Here is an 18412-nt window from a genome sequence, read left to right as displayed (position 1 = left end):
TACTCCCTTACAATTTGATTCATACTGCCATGCCTGTACAACTACAGCTTATCAGTAGTATAGTTTTGGGAATTTTTCATTTATTTGAACAAAAACAGAATCCACGCTAAAAAAACAAACACAATTTTGGAGTGTCTTGGTTTTTACTTTTTGAAATATGGCAACCCTATCTGTAAGTTACTCAGAAGTCAGCTCCACTGAGTTCAATGAGATATAGTCTGAAGTCTGTAGTCTTAAGTGTGTGTATACATAATTTTTATTCAGTTTTCAAATAAACAGAAACAACTAAGACTAAGCGAGACATTGTAACATACAAGGGAGTTGAGGAAATAGCTGGGGAGAAAAAAGGGGAGGAGAGAATTAGGGAGGAGAGGTGACAGCAGGGCCCCAATACAAGATTCACTGATTATTTTTTTTAAAGTACAGAATAATAAAATGTAAAATGGATTGGTGAATTGCATTACAATGAACGTGTATATATGATTGCAGCCTACATTTTGTTAAGATTCTAAAATCAGATATATCATTTTTTGCAATTCTAAATTACAAGTAAGCTCCACTTAAGAAACATGGTCTAATGCTGAGATTATTCAGAGAACAATCAAAATATATTAAACAAGAAACAATATAGCTAGCATACATTGATCTAACAATGGCAAAGGGAACCTCCAGGCTGCAGAACTTATTAGGCCCGCAAGGCTGTTTTTCCCAAATGCTAGGTATGGGTCTGGCAGGGTCACAACTGGTCATGTACATTCAATGTTACTAAAATCACACAAATCACACGTTTATCATAATGAAACTGGTTATAGGTATAGTATAATTCTAAATTTGAAAAACATAGAACAGGAATTTGTTTTGTTGTCATGGTTGTGGTTAGATGAGCACCTTTCAGGATTTGTTACCACCACAAGTATAGTAACCAAGACTACTATTCCCTTCTAGTAAACCCACTGTATAGATTTCATCTCTTTTTCTTTTTCTTTTTTTAAGACCGTAAATGCATTGTTTTCTTACAAATAACATTAGAAGCTCACAGGCACTTCACATTCAAGTAAAGGCCCAATTCATTTGTTAAAGCATAACCCAGTATTTTAATATTTTAATTCTGGAACATAAACACCACTTTTGTACCATTCAGCATAACCATCATCACTTTTTATATCCAAGACACAAAATATCAGAAAAAGAAGTCCTCGTATGACTTTCAAAAGTAATATTATTAATCACTAAAGCATCATACTGCTCCTCATTCGAGAAAAGGTATTGTAGCGGTTTCTAATCTCAAAATTTGAATATGTTTTACTTACATATTTATATACCACTTAATCATCTATTAACATATAAGCAGTTTATGTAGAATAAAGAATGCCCATTAAAATATTAATCAAAGTAAGTTAAAAGCAAGTTTTTGTGTGTTTTTTGTTTTTCTGTTATATCTCGTCGCCAACACATACTGTGTTACAGTCATACATAAAAATAAATAAATAAATAAATAAATAAATAAATAGCATGGATATAGGTCATAAACATATGATAGTAATAATAACATAGCTATATTTTTCCAAGATTCTTTAAATCACATATATCTTGAGTTAAACTTCCCTTCCACTCTTTCCATGGTTTCCTATCTACTATCCTTTTAACTGTGTCTTCTTACTCTACTAAATTATTTTCATTACCTTACACCAGGCATGCCCAAAGTCCATTTCAGTGGCCTAATCCAGCCCACCAGTCGGTTTAATCCAGCCCCTGTGGCAGTTTATTTACTGGGGTAAAATCCTAAAAAAAACCTCAACAACTTCAATCCTAAAAAAAGGCTGGTCCTTCACTTCATCAAATCTGGCCCTCTTTGTAAAGTTTGGACACCACTGCCTTACATAATCTCACATTATAACATCTACTGCTGAGTATTTTTTTCCAATCAGTTATGATTATTTTCTTGTTATATTTTTCCATATAATCCCGATATAATATCCAATCCTCTTTCAATCTCTTAGCATCTTTATTTCTTAATCTATCTGTCATACTGGCTATTTCTAAGTATTCTAACATTTTGAGATGTCATTTTTCTCTTGATGGTAGTGTATCTGTTTTCCATTTTTGTGTGAACAGAATTCAAGCAGCTGTAGTCACACACATCCATAGGGTAATTCGGGGGGGGGGGGGTTCTGTTGTTACTATTCCTAGAAGAAAAGCATCTGGATTTTTGGGAAGCATTCATTATACACTATTGTCCCAAAATTATTTTGTTCTCCTCCACAATCACCATAAATGATAGAAAGTACCAACTGTTTCTTGGCATTTCCAACATTTGTCACTTCTAGATCTAAATATTTTGGCTAGTCTGCTTGTCGTCAGATACCACCTGTGGATCATTTTTAAATAGATCTCTTTTAACACATAACATGCAGTAAATTTTAAATTTATTTTCCACAATTGCTCCCATAAATTTAAATCAATATTGTGATCCACATCTTGTGCCCAACTGATCATGGATGATTTAACTAATTCTTCTTTCGTTTCCCACTCAAGTAATATTTTATACATTTTAGGTTAGATCTTGGCTCTTAATATTTCGTTTTCAAATTGTGGTGGTTGTTCTGTGAATCCCGCTTTTTTGTCTGCCTTAGATTTGGAGTTAATTTGATAATAATTTAGCCAATTCAACACATAAATTATTTAATCTCTTCTAATTTTTTTCATTTTTAGTTCTTCTTCTGAGAAATCTAACAACTCATTGTAGGTACCCCACTTAACCCCTATGTTAATTTTTTTCCTTCTCTCTGCTTCTATCGGGGATATTCACCTTGGTGTTTTGTTTTCCAATAAGGTTTTATATTTTTTCCCATACTCTAATTAAATTTTTCCTAATAACATGGTTAGAGAAACTTTTGTGTATTCCAGCTTTGCCGTACCAAATACATGCATGCCAACCAAGTTTGACATCAGGTCCCTCTAAATCTAACAACTGTGTGTTTTCCAGCAGCACCCAATCTTTTATCCAACATAAGCAGGCCGCTTCAAAATACAACTCTAGGTCTGAGAGTGAGAAACCCCCTCTATCTTTTATATCGATAAGAATATTATATTTTATCCTGCGTTTCTTCCTCCTCCATATAAATTTAGACAGGTATTTTTGCCATTCTTTTAGACAGTGTACATCATTAAGTACTGAGATCGTTTGGAACAGGAATAACATTTTTGGGAGGATATTCATTTTTATCACTGAGATTCTCACTATTAAAGATAAATGCATTCTGCCCCATATATCTAGGTCTTTTTTCATTTCTTTCAAAGTCTTAATATAATTGGCCTTGTAAATATTATGATTATTTGCCATTAACCACACTCCTAAATACTTCACTTTTTTTTCTATTTTCCAGCTGGTAATTCTCTCTAATTTCCTTTTAGGGCGATCATCCATGTTCTTAACTTACATTTTGGTTTTACCTTTGTTTATTTTAAAGTCCGCCAATCTTCCAAATTCGTTTATCTCTTTTACTAACTCTACTACTCTTTCTAAGGGTTGTTCCAAAGTTAAGACTATACTGTCTACGAAAGTTTTGTTTTAGAGTTTTGTCTGCCCACTCTTACTCCACTAATTTTATCATCGTTTCTTATATTTTGCAATAAAATTTCTAGGGTAAGAATACATAATAGCGGGGAGAGTGGACATCCCTGTCTTGTTCCTTTCATGATATTACATTTTTCTGAAATAATATTATTTACTATAATATTTGCCCTTTGTTCCTTATATAAAGCATTGATACTTCTTAAGAAAGCATCACCTGGTTCCATTTTATTTAGTACTTATTTCGTAATTACCCAGAAGATACTATCCAACACTTTTTCTACATCAAGGAAGATCAGGGTGGCCTATTTTTCATTATGCACCTCTAGGTAAAAAGTAAGTTAAAAGCAAGTTAAGCTTGAAGTCTCATATTTGGTAGCTACTGGTTCTAACTGGGAGCTCTGATTGGGAGTGCCCAAGTGGAACCAATTCCAGCAGACATGCATTTGGTGCCAAATTTAAAAGGTGCTAAACACAAGCCCAAGGGACACGGGTGGCGCTGTGGTCTAAACCACTGGGCCTAGGGCTTGCTGATCAGAAGGTCGGCGGTTCGAATCCTCACGACGGGGTGAACTCCTGTTGCTCAGTTTCAGCTCCTGCCAACCTAGCAGTTCAAAAGCATGCCAAAAAGTGCAAATAGATAAATAAGTACCGCTCCGGTGGGAAGGTGATTGGCATTTCCGTGCGCTGTTCTGGTTTCGCCAGAAGCGGCTTAGTCATGCTGGCCACATGACCCGGAAAAACTGTCTGTGGACAAACGTCAGTTCCCTCGGCCAGTAAAGCAAGTTGAGAGCCACAACCCCAGAGTCATTCGCGACTGAACTTAACTATCAGGGGTCCTTTAGCTTTACCTAAATACAAGCCCCCCTTGTCAAGGAACAATTGGAAGCTCCCAAATTGTTCCTTTGCAGTTGCATCTTTACCTGGCCCAGCATGGAGAAAAATACCTCATAGGCCAAATTACGACCTCTGCTAAAGGGAGTTTCCCCACTGTGCATTATCCAATACATTTCCAAGATATGTCTCCCAAAGAGATTTCAACAAAGGGGAGAGAGAGAACTGAAGATCTAATAGCAAGAAATATAAAAAAAGAGAAAAATCCTCTGCACATTCTGGATCTAACCAAAGTCTAAAATGAACTCAAATTCCTAGTGCCTGCTTCCTCCATCTGAGACATACTTAGAAAAGAGTGGAATTGCCAAACACATAATCAATTTAGGGAAGAGGAAACCAGGAGACTTCTCCCTTAGTTTCAGGACCAATGCTTCCTTCCATGCAAGTCCCTTTTGCAGCCCCAGTGGTTTGACAAGGGAGAAAATAGTAACCACTGATGTCTCGAGCACTGTCAATTAAGTTTCTGTTTATCACACAATCACATTCAAGATTAATCATAACAGCCTTGTTAACAATGAAAAGAAATTTTCCCAGGAATAATGTGCTGGGCAAATGCAATACATCACAAACAGGAATGCTGTTGTAGTGAAAGACATCCAAATTCCATGCAACAAATGAGCAACTATACATTTGTTAAGCTATAAACTACAAGATCCTAAAACAAAATATGATTAACAACAACAACCCAGGTAAGAAAAATATGGTGAGTAGTGAACAGCAGCTTACAACTCATCGGAACACTACTATTTTTTCCAACTATCACAAAAAAGTTATTGTTTAAAAAAGGAAAAGGAGGCAAGCATTTCTGGAAAGTCAAGCAATTTAAAATTCAGCATGCTCAATCAAGTCAATAGAGAATGATTTTCTCTTCATTTTGATCTATGGAATAATCACAATTGGATTTAAAAGAAAAGATAAGATCTCAGCAACCATCACCAATATTTATTTCTAGGAATGAAATCTATTCTAAGAAAAGTGTAGTAGGGTGGTAAGAAAAGATGGATGGGTTGCATAACAAAGGAATAGAAAGGACTATTTAGGAAACCCACACCAGCCACACAAAATACCTGAATAAAACGTGGATGTGTTCAGTCCCATCAGTGTGTCTTTCCAACTACTGTACCAAGGAACACTAGCTTTAACTGAGAGATCTGACAGAGAAAACATGGAAGTATTAAACTAAGCAGGTAGTTTGTATACATTTCATCTTCGTTCAGGTTTAGGAAGCCTCCTTCATATGCATGTGAAAATCTACTGGATACATGTAAACCCTTAAGCTTCCACTGACGTCTCTGGACATAGGACACTTTCAGAACCAAACATGAAAAATATAAAACCAAGAGCATTTTGTCTTGAGCATACTGCATCATGCTCATTCTCTTCAGAATTAGAATATTTTAAAGCTTCTGAGAAAGCAGGTGTATTTGACAGAATTTATTCAGTAACATTGAATGTTTTAAGCATTTGTTATAGGGTAACTGTGCCTTACTAAGAACATAACTAGGTTTAAACATATGGGATGTGTACAGTATCAATCTACAACCGTTGCTTACTGGAAAAAAAACCCAGTTAGCATTTTTATTTTGGGGCTCATTACAAAAAAGACTTATGCTCAGTGAAATATTCACACACCCCTAAGTCTTCATCTTCTTCTTTAAATGCAGATTGTTCGAAAGAGGAAATGGCATTTCATGGGGGTGGGGGGAGCAAGGAAAATCAGCCAGACAGAGAGCATAATTTCAAACACACTTTAAAGGCAATCTCAGCACAATCATAAAAAAAACTACCTAACCAATATTAACAATCTATATTAACTATATTTTTCTCCATTCAGCAGGTATCATCACTCATGGGAACACACACATATACTCATCACAAGCCTGGCAACTCTAAAACTATACTTAATGATATGATAAAGTTGATAGTCTTTCTTTGGACTTTGTTATTTTAACTCATGTGCAATTTTATAGTTTTGTTTATCATCTTTTAATTTTTGTCTGTTGCTACAATTGTTCTGTTTTTTATACATTATAAAATGAAATAATAATTTTTAAAAAACTAACTGGAATACAGAAAATAATGTACTTGCAAAACCGAGACATACACCTAAGACAGACAACTGATTACCCAACTAACTACAACAAGACACAAGAGTTTTTCAGAAACAAATAATGAAACTTCTCACATGGTCAGTAGCCATGCCTTTTGACATGTCTGAAGCATTTCCATTGGCCATGCATTTTAAAATATATTTAATACTCATGAGTAGGATACTTCAGACATGTCAAAGGGCATATAAAATGTTTTATGGGTGTATTTTAAAATATACTATTCAAAAAGTCTGTTCACACCAGCTTTTCCCCCCTGAGAAATATCTCAGGAACACGAGTTGTAATTCACACCATATCCTCTAAGTGGAGAGTGACATATTAGTGCTCCAGTTCTGGGTTTTACTGGAGTCCTACTTTCAATAAAAGATCCTTTCTCTCCCTCTGTTGGGGTCTCTCCGTGATCTGTTCTTAGCCCCCTGCTATTCATTCCCAAGCTCTAGGCCAAATTCCATCACAACAGACCTTCCAGAAGCTGCATGCCAGTGGTGGGTCCAAAGCCAAAGAACAACAAACTGTTACAATAGGCTGTATTCCAGCCAAACAAAATCAGAGGTTACACACACACACACACACACACACACATCTCTCCATTTGGCAAGCAAGAGAGGTGATCATAGTTGTAGAACACATTCCAGCCGGGCAAAAACACTCAAAGAAAATGAGCAGCAGGGCTGTCCTGATGGCCAGAAAGGAGCCTGGAGAGATACATTGGGCCAAAGTTCCCAATGCTGGCTCTACATAGTCCTTTGGTAATCTCATCAATTTCTATGGCTGTCAGTCTTATTTATATGCAGACGACACCCAAACTCTCTCTCCTACCCACAAGCTGTCCCTCCCCAGTCTAATCCCATATCTCCAACTGCCTCTTTGATATTTCTAATTGAATGCTTTGCTATAGCCTCAAACTTTTTATGTTTAAAGACCAAACCTCCTATTTTCCCCAAAGCCCTACTTCTTCTAGACCTTCCTTTCTCACTGGCATTATTACCATCCAGTCACATTTTGATGCCTAGATCATCTTTGTTCCTCATATTCAAACCATAGCTTTCCCCCTTGCAACACTGAAAAACTATAATCCTTTCCTTCTGCAAAAACGAAGTAGACTAGTCCTGACCTAGTTTGCTGCAATCTCTAGACTTTAATTGTCTCTCAGTCTCATCACATCTATCTAGTACTCTGCTGCCTATGTCATTTGCTCCTATCATGAAAAAAGATGGTATATAAATTTAATAAATAAACAGATAGATAAAACACTTCTTGAATCCTATGTCGGTTACCTCTCCGCTCCTAGATCCAGTACAAGTTCCTTGTCCTTTTTTTCATGGCCTTGCCCACCCTCACACCCATTACATCTTCTTTTTTATATCCCAACAGCTCTACCCATGATCTTTCCTTCTAAAGCTCCACCATTTTCTACCACCTGAAGATCTCCTGCAGCATCAGAACATGTTGCCCTTTCTCTCTCATGCTACTCCACATGCTTCAACAGCCTGCAAGAACATCTTTATGGTGTTACATCTCCTTTCCTTCAAATTACATCTTTTCCATGAAGACTTTGGCATAAAGTGTTGGTAGATAAAGTGATAAAACACTTGCTTACACTTTCACATTTTCGATTGTAACTAACCTGATGCACTAGCACAAGCCAGTGAAAGGACTTCCACTAACACAGTGGGGTTTCCCACCCTCAAAAAACCTGCTCTGAAGGGTCGTGAAAACCCCCAGAATAGCACATGAGAGGAGAGGAAATATAGTTCCATATGCAAGTAGAAATGTTTCCACTGACAGAACAATTGTATTACAGTAGCACTGAATTCCATTCAAAGTTTCTTGGGTAGACTTGTCCTCATATACTCTGAAAGGTCATGCACACTGGTTACACAATATAAATAAACAAAGAAATAACAACAATTTTCTCTATGTTTCATTTGCTGCTTATACATATAGTATGATTACATAAAGACATGGGGTAATCTAGAAAAGTGATGCATGTACAGATTTTCAAGCAGAAAGGTTCAGGTAATAAAATTATTTCCATGGAGCTTAATTTCTAGCTAGTTGTTTCTAGAATTACAGCCTTAAAGACAGCCTTTGCAGGATTTTTGTCTTCAACTACCAAAATACTGACCATGCAAAAAAAACAGAAACAAAAAAAAACCTCAATTATTTTACTTAATCAGCAGTCAAGTGAATACACAGAACTTGAGTCATCTAAAGCAACTTACACACATTAACTGGATTTCAACATAGTACAAACAAAGAATGAGGATGTGTTGTATATGAACAGCCGCAGACAGAGAGCTACAGCAATACAAGCGTAATAAAAATGATAGGATGTATTTTAATTTGTACAGATTTCACTCCACACAAAAAGGAACAACTATGATCTGCTTTCACTTACATTACAAATAGTATGAATAGGGAGGTTGCATTTCTAGAAATATGTTTATATTTTAGTTTTTTGAAACTTCACCTACCTCGCCTCCCTTAATCCAGACACTATATAATAATGTTTTTTAGAAAACAATTTTTACTCCCATTAAGCAAAAAGCAGAGAACTTTTAGCTAATGGGAGTAAGATCTAATGGGCAACATCCAATGGTAACCATCCAGCAGCCAAACGAACTTCCACTCAAACAACAGGACTTTCCCTTCCTCTCCTTCCCCACACCCGTTCCAGAATCCCCTCCAAAAAATGTGCTCCAGTCTATTTGGGGGGAAAGGGAAACACAGGGAGCTGCAAGGAGAAGGGGAAATCCCATTACAAGAGTAGACATCCACTTGCACAATTTTCTACAGAAAAGTAGTACAGGTTTCAACACTTTTCCCATAAGTAATTATATCTAAGGGCAGAATTGTATGTTACCCTAGAGTTCTCACCCCTTTCTTAACATACAGTAAAAAATTGTGGCCTGACATAAATGCATTCTGCACTTCCTGGACACTGTCAGTGATGTGGACTGAGGAATCTCATTACATAATATCACATAGGTATGCAGAAAGCTTATGCTGTCTTTTGGAGGGAGGGGCAGAAATCAGGCAAGTTGCTCCTTTTATATCTATGGGGTGGAAGCTTCTCACAGAACCAGAACCCTTCCTCACTACTGACAGCCACTTCACTTGGAGAAATGATGGGGACTGGGGACTGCAGCTGCTTATTTGTCCATCTGCATTCTATGAGCCAGATGAATATTGATGAGAGGGCAGTAATGGTGAGAAGCAATAGTGGGACAATGCTAACTTTCATGACAGCACTAAGTATATGGCTAAATGTTACAGGGTTGGAAGGAAAAGGCTCAACATTTTGGGCAACAACCATTTGTCTTGCAACATGTACTTCTGCCCTTCGAAGAAATTTGGCTGGGATTAACAATTCCAAAATTGAAAATAAGCAGCAATGAAGAGTGGGAATCAAAGTAGGAGCATTTCTAACACTGTCTGCTGCTTTTAAAAAACCCAACTCCAACAGTATATATGGAATTTTATCAACATGGCAATAGGCAACGAAACTGAAGAATTCCCACACTTCCTGCATATGCAGTATTGTATTTTTATCCTGAGCAATTCCCAAACTGCCTATGTGTGCAGAACAGTACCTGTTATATTATATTGTATTTTTCTGTAGTAACTAATCACTGTGCAATATCAAGTTTTCAAAGCTGTAAGCTGTATGTCTCTCACTGGGAAAATATAAAACAAAATATAAAATCATTAATACATTTCAATGTCTTGTTACATACCACTAATGTTGAGATCATAATCTCCCGCAGTAATCACATTAGCTACTAATCCTTCAGCAGGCTGACTAACAGTCACAACATCATTCAGAAGCTTCCGAATGGCTCCTTGTTGAGGTGGCTGTGTAATAATGTTGTTGACAGCAATTTTCAAGTTTTTGATTATGTGAAGTTGGTTGTTGGGATCTCTCATATGCACTAAAGTAAGAAAATAGCTGTGTTAGAGTAGTCTGCTTTGAAGCAATGCTCAATACACAACACTTCTGTTAAAAAAAAAATCAAAACATATAGTATCTTCAAAAATTTTGAAAAGACAAGCAAGATCTCCTCTCACAAAATATTCAAAATGAGAACATTCATTTAGACTGCAATCTCTCTAAGAAGTAACTCCCACTGGAGTTAGTAGGGTGCACTTTTGATTAAACATGCATGGGATTCTACTATTTTACATTATTGAAAGTGCTAGAAGCATTCAACATGGAACCAAGGACAGGGTATTCACATGTGGGGGGACGGGGACTTCACAAACAAACATAATTTCAGTTGTTGCTGTCAACACAGCATTCCCTCTGAAGTGTTCAAGTCATTTTTAAAAGTGATTTATGTTTTCAATGGTAGAAATTTCTGTCAGTGATGTCAAGCACTGGAAAATTTTCTAGTGCTTCTTTTTTGTGGAAATTTTTCTGTTTGAAAAGCTCATTAGTAACAATTGATGCCAATTGCAAATACTATTTTAGGCATTCCCATTACAATAAACCTATGCTTTATAGGGATAACCAAACAGGCAAAATATCTGTAATAAACATCCTTCTCCTATTAAAGAAGTCCTATATCCCTAGCCCTATTTACAAAATGCCCTTCTGTTTTGATAAATTTAATGCAGGAAACTATTATGAGTATATTATTTTCCAGTACATATTGTATATGTTATAATAATGGCTTGGATCCATATGAAGGTTGCAATGGCAGCAACATCTCATGATCAGAGTTCCAGTAATAGGATGCTCTGTCAGTGGAAGAGGAAAATCATTTTTGCTGTTCTTCATTCCCACCTGAATCCCCTTGAAAATCTTCTCCAAAGAGTTGGAGGAGCCTTCAGAGACGTAATGCAGGGACTGCAAGGGAAATGGGGTTTGCGGGGAAAGGCCTTGAACCTCTGCACTCCACTGGAAGCCTTAAATGAATAAGAACATAAGAGCCTGCTGGATCAGGCAAATGCCCATCTACTCCAGCATCCTGTTCTCACAGTGGCCAACCAGGTGTCTATGGGAAACCTGAAAGCAGGGAACCGAGTACAACAGCACTCTCCCCACTTGTGATTCCCAGCAGCAAACACACAGGCACATACTGCCTCCAACAGTGGAAGTAACCCAGTTCCCTCAACAAGCAAAAGGAACCCTTTGGTTGCAGTTTGGTGTGTGTGAGATCTACGCCATTATATTTCTTATTTTACAATCACTATATCTAAGCAGTTTTTAACCTGTCCTGAACACCTTTGGATGAGTTATAAATCATAAGAAAAACTGGTATTCACGTTCTTAGTTTGTAACTAAACTTGTCACTTTGACATCCTTCCTATCTGACACTTTTCCAAATTCACAGAAATTGCCCTCAACTTTGTATTCCTGTTCATTATGTTTCCAAACAAGCACGTCTGTGAATTGCAGAAATTCTTGGTAGATCTCCAGCTGAAAAACTACCTGCCTCTAATTCACATTTCCTAATTCTGGACACATTAAAACAAGGTGCAAATGAAAGGAGCAACTTAAAATACAGTTTGGTAGGCAGTATGCCAACACCCCTCCTTACCTACCAACTGGAATTACTTATTGTTTCCATCCATGAAGGTTCAGCACAGGAGGAAACATAATTAAAGACTGCATCGATATAGTGATTATAAAATGAGAAATATAATGGTGTGGATATCATCCCCACCTGCAACTAAAGGGCTCCTTCTGTTTGTGGAGGGAGCTGGGATATCTCCACTGTACTTATTCAAAAAGCTGGTATAAAATACAGTACTCAGAAATGCTGGCAGGAAGTGGCCATCACTTATCCTAGCAGAGTGGAGGAAGAATTTATGATTTCTTTGGGGCAGCAAAGTTGTCCACATATGTGTATATTTCAAATGAGCCTAGCATGTGCACAATTAGAATTCCAACAGCTTAATCCTAAATGTATGGGCATTTATTTGTTACATTCACATCCTATATTTCTTTCATGGTAACAGCATACACTGAGCTCATTGATGGTCCCCCATCTAAGCACTGACCAGATCCAAGCCTGCTTAACTTCAACAAAGTTGCTGCTTCATGTGCCTTTAAGCAATGTCCTGCTTACTTGGAGTATTACATTAGCAAAAAAGAAGAACAATACAAGAACAGTTCTTCTGAAAATTGTTATTTTTCATCAAGATCCATTTCATTACTATCTATAGAAGTCATTTTACAACAGCAGAAAACGTGTATATTTAATAAAAACACTGGTTGACCAACTAAAAATGTATTTAATGCTTTTAATGTTCAGATAGCATAATAAATACAAAGCAATAATGTATAAAACAAACCAAAGCAAATTAATAATTACTTGATGTTTCTAACTGATTTTCATTTAGCAAAGGTGAGCATTTTGTTAAATGTGCTTTCCTAGGTTGTAACAGCCAAGTTAAAGTAATTTATTCCTTTTTCAAAAATCACCTATGTGTAATAGACTTGTTTGTTTGAGAAACATATGAAATATTCCTATTGGTACAAAATTATATAATCATTTTGGGAAATCAGCCTAAGTCTCATAGGGAGCAGTCTCCAGTACATATAACGGAGGCTACAACTGACACATCCATTGTTAATAACCACTCGCATGGCTCACATCAACAGGGTTGAATTTGAGCTAGCACTTGTAGGGCATTCTGTGTCATCTTTTACCTCTGAAGTGTGGAAAATCAGTAAAGGACACCACTTTCACAAAATACAACCAAAACATTGACGATCAGCAGAGCGTAATTCTGCCCACGAGGGTCCTAATGACTTTAACGCTGGTGTCCCTGTCGTTGCAAAGGCCCCTGGACATTACACTTCAGAGCCATTTGCCCCGGTGTCTTTAAGTAATAAAAAGCTGGAGTGAAAGCATAAGCCGGATCCAATGCTACCCCCTTCAGAGTAAACAAGATTCCACCACCCACGTGAACAAGTACCCTCCTGGCTTTCGCAGAAGGGAGAATCTGGCAAGCGATCTGGAAGGGAAGCAGCTGCGTGAAGTCGGAACTTCAGCAAAGGGGGAAGTCAACACAGTGAAAGGGGCTCCTGCCTCGGAGGGCTCTGGAGATGTACATACTGCCCCCGCCCAGCTGCCTCGCAGCATCCACACCCGGAAGGGACGGGGCGGCGGCGGCGGTGCTCCGGAGGCGGCTCTCCCTTCCCCTCCCACCATGTAAACAACCCAGTTCCGCTCCCGCCAGGTGACACCGACCTTCCGAAGTGAGGCGACAGAAAGGCTTTATGAGCTCGCAGAAGCCCAGGTTGTTCTTGCGGGTGACCTTCTCCGCCTCCTCGCTGCACAGCGCGGCCACCAACGGCACGAACGAGTCCTGGAGGAACTCCTGCGCCGACTGCACTCGCTGGGCCATCGCTCCGGCCGACTGACAGGGCGGCCCGCCGCGCCGAGCCCAAGCGAAGGGCCGGCCCCCTCCGGCCGGCTTAGCCCGCTCCTTTCCTCCCGGAGACGCTTCCCGCCTCGAGCGCTGAGGCCGAATCCCCGCCGCAGACGAGCGCAGAGTTGGGCTGCCCGCGCTGACACCCGCCGCCCCGCCAAGCCCCTCAGTGACCGCCCAGACCCGCCATATTGAATCCGGAGAGCCCAGACAACCGGGTCAGCCTGCTCCCGGCAGCCTTTGCGGCTAGTCACGTGACAGCGGAGGGAGAGGGAAGAAGCGAGGCTCCTGGAGTCGGAATCAAGGAGGAGGCCGGGGGTGGTGGGGCAGGGAGACAAGTACGCATGCGCAGTGTGCATTTCGCTGAGCTTCTGGGAAAGGCAGGAGGGTTGTGCAGAATCAATGAGCAGAAAAACAATTCGGGGAAAGGATCTGGGTCTGCCGGTGCTGCATGCAGGCTGATTTTTCTACCAGGGCTGCGCCTGCAAGGATAAGACACAGCTCAGGCGCTTTCCTTCCGCTTGTGCTCATGCTATATGAGTTCAGTTTCCATTTACAGGGATTCCGGGAGATGTTTCTGCGTTGTGGCCAGTTGGCTCTCTGCAGAGTGTAACCAATCATAAAACATTACTCTGAGCAGGTCCCTCCCAAAAATGTCTCAGCCGGAGAACCTGAGCACGTTTTTAAAAACTGGCATTTTGCCTGCGCACCAGATCCATGCAGTTCCCTGAATGCCAGTCCCTGGGAATCACAAGGGTGGAGAGTCCTGTTGCGTTCAGGTCCTGCTTCTCGATTTCCCATAGGCAACTGGTTGGACGGGATGCTGGACTAGATGGACCAGTCGCCTAATCCATCAGGCTTTTATGATCCTAATCTAGCTCTCTTGATTGGCAGCAGGGATGCCAACTTGAATAAAACATTGAGGGGGGCAGGTAAGCCCTGCTCTGCATAATCGATCACAAGAGTTGGTACATGCACAACATTTGAGTGTCAATGCCCATCAACTGGGGGGGGGGTGTCCAGCACCCTAAAAAAAAATGGGGGGGAGGGATCTCAGGCCCAAGGAGTTGACTCCTATGATTGGTAGTACTCGACATTCAGGACAAGGGAATTAGCATATCAGATCACCCACCCTGAACGAAGGTAATAGGGATGAGCTATGGCCATCCTATCAGCAAGTCAGAATCACATGTTCTGTTCTGTTCTGGTTCTGAGCCTGTGCAGTGTTGTCCTCTCTCTGAGTTTATCAACAGCAAGTTCTGAAAGACAGCCAGGCCAGCGTGTCCTGAGCAGCCTTTGCTCTACTGTTGGATTGGATTATGTTTGAGGGGGGACACCAGGGGAGGCACCTTGGTGCACTGTGTGAGTCTGGCTTATTTGCTAACTAATCTATTTTTTTGTGAAGCAGGGAAATGGAGGAAGAGAATAATGGAGGACCAACCTGCCCTTGCCAATGTTTCTTGGCATTCAGCAGAGGGGTGGACAGTTTCAGAAAGGATGTGTCTGCTCTGCTCCTCATTGGTAGCCCATGTGCAACCTTGAAAGGGCCTCCTGCCATTGTGAAGGATCAGGGGCTTCCAAACCTCCCCGCTCACCTGCCTGCTCCACACGCCCCTTGAATACTTTTGGCTGGCTGGAATGCATTGTTGAATTGTGATAAGAGATCTTGAGTTTTGCATGGCTGGAATGTAGCCTATTATTACAAAAGTACAATCATTTCCTATTAATCCATCTACCTTTGCCTCCCGCCCCACCCACAACTGGCATGCAGGTCCTGCAGGAGGGAATGCAGTTTTAATGCTGAAAAAAATTCCCCACCCCAGGTGTAGAATCAGGAAAGGGGTAATATAAAAAGACACACCCCATAGCTCCTCCATGATACCTGTGATATTGATGTATATTCCACATGTGAAATCTCATAGGTCTTTAGCTGGGGCCTAGGGAAGGGTGTTTCAAGTCCACAAAAATGTAAGCTCTTGCTTCAAAATATTGTATGCATAGTGTTCATAACATTAAAAGAATAGGTGCTAGAGGTGATTTTGGCCTTTTATTCTGAAATGGAAATGGGATGTGGTGAAGCTATGCACACAATTTATTTGCATATCTTAGTTCATTTAGATTTGACACTTTTCAAATATATTCTCTTTTAAAGCGAATTGAATTAAGGATGGGGACAAAGCCTTGAAGCAATGCAAATCCCTGGTGACTAGGGCTTCAAACAATCAGATGTGGCTCTTAGGATGAAATTTTGTAATCCAGGTTTATAAAGATTAGTATGGTCTGGATTTCCTTCCTTTGCAAATAGTATTTTTGTCACGGGTTCCCAAAGTAATTTTACTTTAGCTACCCTGTCCATTGAAATATAGATACCAAAAGGACTGAAGTCACAGGACACTCTTTCTTTACAGTCAACAAGGTAAAAGTTAAAGATTACACCTGCATTCCAGGAAATTTGGCAGGAACTTGCTCTGTGGCAACATATGTTGACTTCAGGTTCTAGGCTTAAAGAAGCAAATTGGTACAACATCCTTTGTACACTTTGCTTCCTGAGTAGAACCTTGTCCTATATTTTTCTGCAGGATTATATATTTGTTTTTAAGAAGGCAAAGAATCAGGTAAGGAAACTTACTAAAACTGAGTTTCAAATTAAAAACAAAACTAATTGCAGAAACACCAACACCTTGTTTTTATTTGAGGGTGGGAGAATTTGCATGTTTTTTTTTTTTTTGCAACTGCAAGAAAATGGTCATAGGAAATCCCCTGGTATATTATTAGCCTTTTGTGTTGTCATGGGGAGCTGGGAACAAGACAGAGTGGCACCTCAGAATGTCCTGTGTCAGTCTTATCACCAATTGTTATTTGAATCTTTGTTGATACACAGATTACCATGTTACTCCTAAAAATTATCTGACTGAAAATGCTATTGGAAGTTCTAGTACACATGGGAGAGGAAATAGGAAGTTTTAAAAAACTGAAGTTCTGTTTGAAATAAGAATAATGGTGTGGAAAATCCACCACAAATCAATTTATTTTGGTAGCTTATTTACAGCAACCCACTTACAGGATCACTTCAAAAAGTCATTCCATAAGATCCAGTCATTCTATCAGAATAGTTTATAGATCTGAATTTCTACATACTCATGTTATAAGAATTTTAAGGTCTTACATATACTGTATATATAATAGATGTTCATAAATGTACCAAGCAAACACATACAAATATGTAAAGCACATGTCTGAAACCCACAGAAAAGTCCTCAAACCATTTTGTCTTTCCCAAAATGACCTCAAATATTTCTCTGCAAGGTTGAAGGAAATGGGAAAAAACCTCCCCATTGTCTCTGTGCTCACAAATCCTACCTTAAGGGCACATTTAAGGTGTGAACAGGGTGAGTCTGTGACCTGGATTCGGGAATGAAGTAGTTATAATAACAAAAGAGTGGCCAAAACCCAGATACTGTAATGCAATCAGGTAACCTGCTGAGATAATACACTCAGGGTTCTATTTTAGACTGCCACTTTGATGTATGTAAGATGTATTGGGGGAGGTAGTCCTGGGCTCACCCCTTCTGTGATGGATGTCTGATGTTTCTAGGGGTGGTCTGGAGTTTGTGGGTGGGCAATTTCAAAAGTCTATATGAGGGCAGGCACACCTTTGTTCTGGGTTCCTCCTCTTTCCTGCTTGTGGTGAGTGAGGACCCTGTTGCAACAATTTAATAAAGATCAGGCTAACAGCTGCTTTGCTTCTCAATATTCTCTGGTTGGCCTCTGTTATTTCTCCTACTGATAGAAAACCTACAAAAGGACTCTATATGGGCTCTTGGGTACCCCATAAGGGAAAAGGAGCAGTTTTTTTTTCATAACACTCATTATTTCAGGGGGGGGTGGGAACCTGTGGGCTTCCAGATGCCACTGGCTTAGAATTTCCACAGTCCTTGTCTGAGGCTGAGAGTTGGAGTCCAACTACATCTGAAGGGCCACAGATTCACCAGCACTGCATTATTTGATTTCAATAAAATCCCACAAAAGATTCAGTAAAATAAATTCTGGCTTTAAATTCTGCTATGTCATTCATTTTGCTGTCATCTTTTTATTTATTATTGTTATGGCAAAATCTGGGTGCGAGGCTGCTCTGCCACCCAGCTCGTCGGACTAAGTCCGCGGGTCCCTGCGGAGGAAAATGAGTTCAGCCGGAGACAGGAGCAAACTGCAGAAGATCCATGTTTATTGCGCAATAAGGTTCAAGGCGAGATTGAACAGCGAGAAAAGGGTGACATGAACTTTTGAAACTTCCCTCCATGTCCCAGAATACAGTGCAAAATACATCCCAGTTACATCATGAATACATTAAGAAGAGGTTGGGTTACACAGATTACATCATGAATATATTAAGAAGAGGTTGGGTTACACAGGATTAACATATGGAGGAGGGAGGGGGGAATATGCA

The 18412-nt window shown here is 39.5% G+C and overlaps 1 protein-coding gene across 11 annotated transcripts in view; it reads right to left on the bottom strand.

Moving 5' to 3' along the window:
• Positions 1-14222, bottom strand: part of TRAPPC8 (trafficking protein particle complex subunit 8) — a 52507-nt gene extending 38285 nt beyond the window's left edge. For 4 of the 11 annotated variants that reach the window (XR_014514053.1, XM_083451557.1, XM_083451559.1 and 1 more), the window contains exons 1-2: positions 13785-14216; positions 10320-10514 (exon numbers count right to left, since the gene is read on the bottom strand). Coding sequence is in view for 8 of the 11 variants with exons in the window: in XM_083451557.1 (XP_083307683.1) it covers positions 10320-10514; positions 13785-13941 (352 nt within the window). In the remaining 3 variants the exon portion in view is untranslated. Of the gene's footprint in view, positions 1-5535; positions 5620-10319; positions 10515-13784 lie in introns of all 11 variants that reach the window. The other 7 variants (XR_014514052.1, XM_083451556.1, XM_083451553.1 and 4 more) reach the window with 5 other exon arrangements.
• Positions 14223-18412: the final 4190 nt, after the last annotated feature.

This window comes from Podarcis tiliguerta (assembly GCF_965153285.1).
Source record: "Podarcis tiliguerta genome assembly, chromosome: 7".
Taxonomy (NCBI): domain Eukaryota; kingdom Metazoa; phylum Chordata; class Lepidosauria; order Squamata; family Lacertidae; genus Podarcis; species Podarcis tiliguerta.
Note: the sequence above shows the minus strand (reverse complement) of the source record. Positions and strands in the feature narration are given on the sequence as shown.